Source organism: Limanda limanda, chromosome 7 (assembly GCF_963576545.1).
Source record: "Limanda limanda chromosome 7, fLimLim1.1, whole genome shotgun sequence".
Classification (NCBI taxonomy): Eukaryota; Metazoa; Chordata; class Actinopteri; order Pleuronectiformes; family Pleuronectidae; genus Limanda; species Limanda limanda.
The window spans coordinates 2,050,486-2,061,504 of NC_083642.1; the positions used below are offsets into that span (position 1 = coordinate 2,050,486).

The 11,019-nt window shown below is 42.9% G+C and overlaps 1 protein-coding gene across 7 annotated transcripts in view; it reads left to right on the forward strand.

The window, feature by feature from the left end:
* Positions 1-11,019, forward strand: part of plekhg5b (pleckstrin homology domain containing, family G (with RhoGef domain) member 5b) — a 46,693-nt gene that overhangs the window by 18,849 nt on the left and 16,825 nt on the right. For 3 of the 7 annotated variants that reach the window (XM_061074065.1, XM_061074066.1, XM_061074067.1), the window contains exon 7: positions 1,050-1,216. In XM_061074065.1, coding sequence (XP_060930048.1) covers positions 1,050-1,216 — 167 coding nt within the window. Of the gene's footprint in view, positions 1-1,049; positions 1,217-8,100; positions 8,216-10,674 lie in introns of those variants that run through there. The other 4 variants (XM_061074069.1, XM_061074070.1, XM_061074068.1 and 1 more) reach the window with 3 other exon arrangements.

Here is an 11,019-nt window from a genome sequence, read left to right on the forward strand (position 1 = left end):
ACACACACACTCTGAATCACCGAGGGCGAACGGTTCCCAGCTGTTCGGTCACGTGACGTCTCTGTTGTTCTGCTCCGGAGCTTTGACACATATTAAATGTTCTATAATTAACAACGGATCAGATGATCACAGGAGCCGCTCGGCCGCTTCTCTGTCCGTCTGTGAACACGATATCTTAGGGACGTAAAGAAGGAATTTGTTCCTGTTTGGTACGAGAGTTCACTTGGACGAACAGATGAACTGATCAGAATCTGGTGGTGAAAGGTCAAAGATCAACGTCACTGTGACAAATCCCCTCTGTGGTACTTGGACTCACGGAGGAGCTGATTTAGATTTCGGTGATTAAAGATCGATACCTTGTGAACACGTTATCGTGAGAAGAACTCGAGAGAATCCTTTCAAACTTCTCAGACATGTTCACATAAACACACAGATGAACTGATCAGAATCTGGTGGTGAAAGGTCAAAGATCAACGTCACTGTGACAAATCCCCTCTGTGGTACTTGGACACACGGAGGAGCTGATTTAGATTTCGGTGAATACAGGTCGATGCCTTGTGAACACGTTATCTTGAGAAGAACTCGAGAGAATCCTTTCAAACTTCTCAGACATGTTCACATAAACACAAGGATGAACTGATCAGATTCGGTTCGTCAAAGGTCAAGGTCACAATTGCCTCTTGAACACTCAATCTGCCTTTTAGAGGATTTCTTCAAATTCAGGCTAGTTACAACTTGGACTTAAAAGATGAACTGATTAGGTTTGGTATGAGTGTGTAGAAACAGATGATGTAGACTGAAACTGATCCCATGAAGGTGTCTCTGGTTTCTCACTGGGGGGGGGGGGGGTTTTGGGCCTATAACTTTAACTTTTTGTTTCACTCTGACTCTTTTTGTCGCAGCAGGAAACTGTTGACACATTGATAGTCCTGTTGTTTCATGTCTGTTGGATGAAGCAGCCAAACAAAGTTTTCTGGAAATGTCGTCTTTCTCTGCATAAAAACAAATGATTCCCCCTCTCCTCTCCTCTTTTCTTTTCCTCCGTTCAGCGCGGCCCGGCGATGAGCTGAAGGTGGAGCAGGGTGTGAAGGACATGAGGTCCCTCAGCCTGCCCAACATGAAGCCCTCGGGGGGTCAGAGCCCCTACATCCTCACCCCGGGCAGCGAGCGGGTGGAGCACGGGTCCCTGGGACGCAAGGAGACCATCGACCTGCTGGTGAGTGAACATGTGGCCGAGCGGCCTCGTGGCACGGTCGTATTTCACGTGACGTAAAAAAAAGAAAAAGAAAGAAAGAAAGAAAGAGGTCTGAGACTCATCAAAGTGAAACACACCAGCCCTCCTGTAAACCTCAGACAGACACACCCTGTGACTCCTTCTGTTTGGCCACACCCTCCCTCACTATTTTCCATAACTTCACCTCCTCCTCTTCCTGCGATTCCCATGATGCCCGGGTCTAGTGCGGTGTCTCAGGGTAATCCCACCATGACCTCATTATCTGCTCGACACAGGGCAAACCTGAGAATGTCTTTTTCTGGATTTCCTCTCCGGCAGCTGCGTCGTGTCTCTTTTGTGTGCACGCTCGCTCGCTTGTGTACGTACATGCCGGCCGCTCATGTGACGAGATGAGCTCACTCAGGAACACCGTGTGCCACTGCAGCCACTTCCTGCCGCTACAGGAAGTGGCTGTTTTGTCCCCGGTGCTGAGTGGCCGACGGAGGTCTGCAGGATCCTGGTGCACCGGGCTGGAAATAGGGCCGACAGTCATCAGGTTCATGTGGCGGCGTATTAACACAACTAGTAAAACCAGGAGATAGATAGATAGATAGATAGATAGATAGATAGATAGATAGATAGATAGATAGATAGATAGATAGATAGATAGATAGATAGATAGATAGATAGATAGATAGATAGATAGATAGATAGATAGATAGATAGATAGATAGATAGATAGATAGATAGATAGATAGATAGATAGATAGATAGATAGATAGATAGATAGATAGATAGATAGATAGATAGATAGATAGATAGATAGATAGATAGATAGATAGATTACTTTATTCATCCCCGAAGGGAAATTAAGTCGTCATAGCAGCCGGTATATTTGAATACAATAAAATACAAGACAATAGGATAAAATAAAAAATATTGAGGTAAAAAGAATAAAAAACAGAAACACAAGATAAATAGGTAGATAAGGTGCAGTGGCAAGATGATGGTAATAGTACTGATGATATGATGGTAATGTTATTGTTAGACAGTATATAAAAATAGTACAGTATATATAGTATATAATATAACATAATATATATATTTATATATGATAGTAATTATACCCATATAAAAGCAGTATATAGTAACAATGTGTATTGTTGTGTTCACTGTTGGAACCAGATAACGTTTGGTTTCCACTCTTGTCTGTTTCCTAGTTGGATCATTTGTTTCTCAGCAGGATTTTGCAAAAACAACTGAACAGATTTTCATGAAACTTGGTGAAAGGATGCGTCACTTTTTTGTAAGCATTGCCTCATAAGGTGTTTGTCATTTTCACTGATTTCTCAGTAAATAAATCAGGGATCTTGATGAAAAGAATCTGACGCATTGAAGGGATTAATGTGTCAGATTTGTGTGTGTGTGTCAGGAGGATTGAGCAAAAACTAGTGAACAGATTTCCTAGGAACTTTGTGACGACAGGATGAGACACAGGCCAAGAAAGAATCTCTATTCCTTAATATATTATATATCTATCTGTCTATACATGTTACAAAAATACATAGCGTATTTCCTTTGTTAAAAACTGCAATATAATACATTATAAACAGTGTTGTTTAACTAAAACGTAAATTGCTGCTTGTTGTTGTTGCTTAGCATCATCCTTCCCACTGTGACCAGTTCACCACAGGACCGTACGTGTTGGATTGTCACTGGTGCGTGTTGAAGCCAGATGTGTCACGGTTGCTTGAATCCTCACAACGTTGTCACTGAACTGCACGAGTGTGTACATGTACAGGAGGGATCAAACCCTCTAGTTAAAAGCATTAGTGTGTTTCTGCTCTGTCAGTAAATAATAAATAGCTGAAGTTAAAGTAGTTTAGTTTTTGTTTTGTCGCTGCTGAACTTCAAGTGTGAGTTTTCCATTTGGGACAAAGTGAATAACTCAGGTTTGGACAGTTTAATGTGGGGAGCTGCTCTCTGATGAGTTTTAAAGAAGTCGTTAAACACTCGGGAAGTAATTAGACCGATTAAAAGGTGACACATGCAAACCCACTGGTGTTTGTGTTGCTGCTGTGTGCAGGAAGACGGGCGAGGACTCGCTGGAAGCCACTGAAGTTAAACACTCTGAGTTGTATTATCTCACAACCTTCTGTGTTGTGTTTAATTTTCTTTGTGCCATTAAGTGATTTTTCCAAAGCTCTGAAGCGTCTCTGCTCTGCAGGTGGAGCCTCCACAGTTTATTTAACTGGGAACGTGCAGAGTAAACTCTCATATTGTCCACAAGGGGGCGACGATGGGCTGTTTGTGACGAGGCTGAGATCTGGCAGGACACAGTTTGTACTGCAGCTGTAAACATGGGGACAAAAACACGTTACTCATCAGCAGCAGAGGTTTTCAGATCCTTCTATTTGAGTAAAAACATGCACCAACACCATCCTGTAAAAATACCCACAGAAGAGTAAACATTCAGAAAGTCACCGGAGTAAAAGTACAGAACTATTATAATTGTTATAAATGTTAAATCAGCCCAAAATGAAAAGAATCTAAGCAACATAAGACACCGACAACATTCATGCTCCACTTCTCACCAAATATACTTAAAACTTAGAAAGTCAAAAGAAAAAGCCCGGTGTTACATCATTGTACTGTTTATTTTTAGTAGTAGTATTATAAGAAGTAGTATTAGAAGAAGTAGTATTAGAAGAAGTAGTATACGTAACAGTGGAAAAAACAGGAAGAGTTTCACTATGTAACTTTCAAAGTCTGTTGAAATTTCTCATGAGTCAGTTGGGTTGAACCAATTGGAAAATTAAAAAAAAAAGGTCTGGAGCTGTTGGTTGGAAAAGCTGTGAGCGCTCCAGACCCAGGTGCACTGTGGGTAATGTAGTTACCAGGTGTTGACGAAGAATGTGAGGATCGGATGCAATGATTCTCTGATCCTTTGTCAAACTAATCATAGTTCTGTTTGAGTTGTGTGATGCTGAATTTATGTAAATGTGTCTGAAGTATGTAAGATACATTTAAATATGATATTTCCCTCTGAAATGTAGTAAAAGTATAGTAGAGTACATACAGGAACCTCAGTGTTTTACTTTAATACTTTACTCGATCAGTATTTTCATCTCAGGTGAAACTTACCTGTGAATAATTTGAATATCAGGTTTGAATATGAGAAAAGAAGCAAAGCTCACTGAGGTTCATTGCTTCTTTAATCTTTTACAGTCGTCTGCTCTCAGCTTCACATCATATCTCATATAAAAAGCTGTTTGCAGCAGTAAAACTATTGTGGGCACAGAGAACCGTCTCTGCGTTGCCATGGCAGCGGCTCTGGCACTCGCCTTTTAAACTACATGCATGCTTTTTATGGAATCGAGCGCTTTGCTCAGAGTCGTGTGGTTATTCTCCCGGCGAGCAGACTCGTGGCTCGGCTGCGGCGGCCTGTGCCAGGCTTCGCAGGAAACACAGCCGAACCCTTTTTCTGTGCAAGAGGAACTCTTTTGTTTGAATTCGGGCGTTGCGAGTCTATTATCGCATGCATGTTACAATTTATAGTCCATGGCAGCCTCGTGATTGGCTGCAGAGAGCTTTGATGCTCCGGATTGATTCTTTTACGACCAGTGGAGCCGGGGCCGAGCTCTCCGATTGGTGGAAAAGCACATTCCAACCCGGCTGATGAGTTCCCATAAAGCATCGCTGCCCGTCTGTGCCTCGGCCTTATTGCACCATCAGCAAATAATCCATCGTTTTACACCCTGACTGTATCAGATCCTCTCTGCTGCCCTGGGAGAGAATCAGCTGTTTGTCTGAGTCAGTGACTAAACCAGGATAGCGGTGAATAAATATGAAGAGGTGTTCCACATCCGTGCAGGGCTGCAAGTGTTGAACTGCGGTTACACAACTCGACCGAACTGTAACACAAACCTGAACCTTTTTTTTTTTCCCGTCACGACTTCCCGCCTGTTTGTGCTGTGACTGATTTCACCGGCTCGGCAAGTCGACAGCTTTAATCCCCCGGGCCGCAGCGCAGGATGTTTTCAGTCGACTGTTTTTCCAGTTGCGACCTGACGTCAGTTTGGAGCGAAAGCAAAACTTCAAACATCGGGGGTTTCACACACACACACACACACACAGACAGACACACAACGCAGTGACATTTTTGTCATTCACTTTTACTGTGAAAAGAAACCTAGGGCGACTTTTACAGCGTGTACACTCGTAAAAAGATAACGCAGCCGTCTGGGATCTTGTGACTTTCGGTGAAGAGACGTTCAGTACCTTGATCCTTGCTCCTGCTCCGTTGGCACTTTCCTTATATGACTCACACGTCCATGAGTTACCACAACACCGTGAATACAAACACTTCAACAACACACAACTTGATCCAGAGGTGAAAAATCACAGTTTTCTAGTGGGGTGGTTTTCCCGGTGAGTTCATGTCAGGTGTCAGATTCGTCCCATAATGCATTTCACCTCACAACACATCAAGGAAAACACCATCAACTTAACGATGAGATAAGAACTGAAACTTTTCTTGATTAGACAAACAAGTTAATTAACTACTGACCACTCTGATCATGTTTTCCAAGAAGTAGTTTCTGATCCGTCTCTTTTATTTAAACAAACAGAAACTGAACAGAGAAATCATGAAACTCCACTTCCTGTCCTTTCAGACGCTTCATAGTCCAATAATCAATCAGATTACTGGAGAAAACAATCATCAGATCAGTGGATAATGAAAATAGTTGCAGCTATAGATCAGATTCTACCTGATTCAAAAAAGTTAAATGATAAAAGGGTTAATTCAGCTGATGGCGCTTTATTTTACTTTATTTTCATACTGCTACTAAACCTAAAGTTTCATATCAACAATAATAATGTGGAAAATATCTATAGCAGGCACAAAAAAGCTCAAAATGATCTTAAATAAACAAATTCAATTAAATTTAGATAAAATTCCAGCCTCTCAAACTTGAGGACTTGTTGCTTTTCTCCGTTTTTTGTTTGTAAAATTCATAATTTTGAGATTATGAAGTTTGATCGGACGAAAGAATCCGTTCTAACACAGTTTATAGATTAATTTAATAGACTATAGATGATTTGAATCGGTTTCACCTGTCGTTCAAAAGAAAGCAGGGGCTGCTGGCGCTGCCTGGGGGGGGGGGGGGCTGGGGATCGGGGGGGGGGGGGGGCTGGAGGAGTTTGTTATGCCACAGACGAGATCCTGTGTGTAGATTGTGTTGATTCATAACAGACGTGGGCTCAGCGCTCGGGAAAGAGCTGACACATTTCACCTGAAGAGACGGGTGGTGGGGGGGGGCGAGCATCTGCACACTGAGCCGGGCGACAAACACAAACACACAACAGCTGAATCCTCCTCAGTCAATACACTCAGTTTGCTTTGTGTAGCTGTTGTCGTCACTCGTTTCCTCTCTCTCTCTTACAAACATGCATCTCTACCCGCTGCGTTATCAAACTGAGGGCGGCTGTCACGTCCAGCAGCCGTCCCCCCCCGCCCCCCACCCCCCCTCTCTCTCGCTATCTTACAGCCTCACAATGGGGGACAACTGTCGGATTAACACGCAGCCACTTTGAATGACAAAGGCTGAATGAGTGGTGGTCACACGGGGCGTCATCGCACAATCGTCCCGACAACAGTGGATATAGTTTGTTAATGGAGTGAGAAGTATCGGTGACGGACGTGAGAAGAGAGGTTACACTTTCCACGGTCGCACAACTTCCTCCTGACGTCTGGGGCGGGTCACAACAGAAAAACATGTCGGGAAACATCTGATTAAATGGAAAAGAGTTGTAGAATTACACAACACATGTTCTGCACAGACATGAACAGACTTTATGAGCAGAGTTGTTGAACTTTAGTCGAGTTGAAAAGGTCGGTGGATTCATCGATGGGAACATTGACAGCAGAAAGTTAAATGTATTTCATGCACAAATTGTTGAATATTCTAAGATTTTAGCTTCTTTAATCTGAGGATTAGTTTTTATATTATTAGAAAAAAATATATAAAATGAATCTCTCTGCTCTTCTTCATTTTGCGTCACTGTGTTGATGTGTTATTAGTTTAACTGCTCAGGTAAACGTGTGTGTGTGTGTGTGTGTGTACGTGAGTTTTGAATAATTCAGATGACTCGTGTGTCTGGTATCAAAAACTTAACGAACTAAGCAGATTCAAAAAGTTAATATTGTTGAATATTCTCAGATTCTAGCTTCTTTAATCTGAGGATTAGTTTTATATGAATAGAAATTATAATTTTGTAACATTTTGCAGGTGGTTTTAGACAAAGAATTGAAAAATTAAATGAATCTCTCTGCTCTACTTCTGTTTGCGTCACTGTGTGGATGTGTTATTAGTTTAACTGCTCAGGTAAATGTGTGTGTGTGTGTGTGTGTGTGTGTGTACATTTTGAATAATTCAGATGACTCATGTGTCTGGTATCAAAAACTTAACGAACTTTATTAAATGTGATTCCCCAAGTGGTGCGGGAGGAGTTACAAGCTTTGTGTGTGTGTTTGTGTGTGTTTGTGTGTGTGTGTGTGTGTGTGTGTTTGTTAGTGTGTGTGTGTGTGCTGGAAAGACAAAGCACTTCCCTCTAATGCCTTCAGGTGGAGATTACTGGAGGCTGAACACACACCTTTAGGATTGTGGTGTGTGTGACTGTTGACCTGCAGTAACACACACACACACAGAGCGGCTGCAGGATCCCAGACTCACACTCACTCGCTCAGCTTCTCTCTGGACTCTGATTCCCTAGAAATGGATTCCTCTTGACCCTTTGAGTTTTTATGATTACTCAACCTTTTTTTTTTAGTTTGTTTTTAAATCTGAGGTTGTTCTCGGGCCGGGGGGGGATTTGGTTTCTTTGTGGACGATGGTTCGTTTTGGTCGCCTCACGTCCTGGCACAGCTGGGACCTGCTGCATGTGGACCAGGACATCCCCGAGTCGCCTCCTCCTGACCAGAGGCCGACTGACAGGCAGGTGAGAGGATCGCTCAGGACCGATGATGCTGCTGACTCCAGTGTATCTACGAATTATACTTTTTATAATAATAACTCCTAAACATCTGTTGGTTCCAGCTACCAGTTTATTAGGGACACTGAGCTCAAACCAATCTATAAAACAATAGTCCTGAGATAAATCCTAAATTAACTCTTTCATTCAACTTTATGGTCAATTTGGAAGCTGCTTTTTCCTAGTGTTGTCCTTTTCCACCATATTTATTTCAATATGAGGAAGCTAAATATTAAATCAAGGCTCTAAAATGATCACAAAGTGAAGTGAACTCCTCTCTGAGTCACCTTCATGAAACAAACAAGCATGACAACTTCCCTGAAATGTCTTTGGAGTTGTTCCAGGATATGTGAAAGCTGTCATGACTGACAATTAATAACACAACAACACAAGGAGCCGGTTTATCGAGAGAAGAACCAGCAGATGAATTCATAAAGAAATGAATCATCACTTGTTTCCTCTGAACGGTTTGATTTATGTTTAAAACTCCATTTGTTAAAAAAAGCAGCTCGGCCTTTTCTCAAGAGGTTTGAATCAATCTTCTCTGCTGGAAACATCCGAGTTGTAGTGTTTGTGTTTCTGTGTGTGTGTGTGTGGTGGTGGGGGGGGTGTCACGGAAAAAAGGAGCATTGTTTTGAAAACTCATCTCTCACCTCAGGCCGTGTGTGTGTGGTTGTGTGTGTGTGTGTGTGTGTGTGTTGTGGTCATCGGGGTCGTGCTCAGAGGATCTGGATCGTTCTTGAAACCTTGAGCCTCCTGTTGACCGCTGGCCGCTTCTTTTAGTTTCTACTTCCTGGTTATGCACACGTGATATATGTGAAAGTGTGTGTGTGTGAGTGTGTGTGAGTGTGTGTGTGTGTGTGTGTGTGTGTGTCCAGGCTTTCAGGAAGGTCAGTGTTGTGCTGTTTTCCCATCGTTAATCAACCCACCTGATCAAGGGGAGCTGTTATCAGTTGACTCACATAAAGGGCAGTAGCAGTGGGGTCTGCAGAGGGGGGGGGGGTTGGCGGGGGGGGAGCTTTGTCGTAGCTTATTTTAATACAATCCCCGACCCATGTAAAGATTTTTCCTCCCCCCCCCCCCCCAGGGCCCAAGGTTAACGCCACAAACCCGCAGCGATAAGATAAGGGAGCCCGTGAGCCAACACGAGGCCTGATATCATTAACCCGACCCGGCCCCTCCCCTCCCCTCCGCTCCGGACCCCCCCACACACCACAAGTTCCCACATGGCAACACAGAGGGTCCCACTGCCCCCCCACCCCCCCGGTCCTGACTGACAGGTTTACTCAGGAGGAACAAGAGGAAACCCTGTAAACACAATTAGTTCTGTCGAGGGTCCGTTCCCCCGGGCCGAGGGTCTTACCTTCAGGATCACAACCGGCTCTGAACACATGAAGAAGAAACAGTTAGATGGATAGATAGATAAATAGATAGATAGATAGATGGATACTTTATTAATCCCGAGGATCATCCAGTAGCTTATACACTTAAACACTTAAACACCTCACTGACATAAATCACATACGGAAGAATATATTTACAGATACAGGACTGGAATGATTTGATTGTGTCCATAGACATATATAAAGACTAGATGTCTCGTTCGACGTATGTAGATATGACACTGCATACTTATGAATAATTATGTTATTTTCTAAAAAAAATGTAAGAATGTATGCAGTGTCATAACTACATCTCTCACGTTTATAACAAACCAAACCGTTTCAAAATCGGTAGAATATTGAGTAAGTTATGGTTATTTACCAACACAATGTTATGGGTGAGCGAGCTGCCCCCTAGCAAGATGGCCGCCATGTGGTGACGTCCGGCTCTGTTGGCCGGCAACGCAGACGAGACATCTAGTCTTTATATATGTCTATGATTGTGTCAGTGTCCAGTAGGGAAGAGTTATTGTGCTGCTGGAGTGGAAAGTACAATAAAATATATATATATATAAAACAACAAAAATATATACATATATATATAAATATATAAGAATATGTAGTGGTAAAGTCCGAGCATGGGGGCGAGTATAGCCAGTAAAGGGATGGACATGGGTTGGTATATAATAATGAGATGAGATTAGAAGAGTAGAGTTATTCTCATTCATCTGTTTTTCTTCTCATCGATTAATCGGTTGGAAATATGACGTAACAGATAAAGGTCTAAAACCAAAAGTTTACAAAGATATTAAAGTAAATTGAAACCTTTCATCTCCTATCGCAGCAGTTTCATATCAGTGTTCAGTTTTCAGACTTTCCTCCGGCTCCTGGAGGAGGCGGCGAGCTGCAGCTTATCTCTCACCAGTGAAATGTGCTGAAACAAGCAAGTCAACAAAGGGAGTTTCCCCTTCGGTCATTATCGGGACATTTCTTTCCTTGTTTTGGCGAAGGAGCTCGGCATTGTTCCGACGTCTCGGGGACAAAACAGAGATCGCAGATAACGCTGAGAAGAATGGGCCGGCTTCAAAATAAGAGTTTACAGTTTTACACCCTGTAAGTCTCTCGCTTCTCTATTGGTTGTTTGCTTGAAGCGGTTAAAAGGATTAAGAAGTTAAACTGGTGTGAGTGGTTTGTTTGTTTCCTCTGAACCTCCACCATCAGGATGTGTGTTCCAACCAGGGAGCTCCCTACGACCTGTCACTCAGGCTCCTCCTCCAAATATTCACTTCAGCCTCCTTTTCTCTTTTTTTGGGGCTGTGGCCCCGCCTCCTCTTTCCTGCCCAAAACAATGAGCCAGGATCCTCCTGGTTGCTATGACTTCAGACCAGT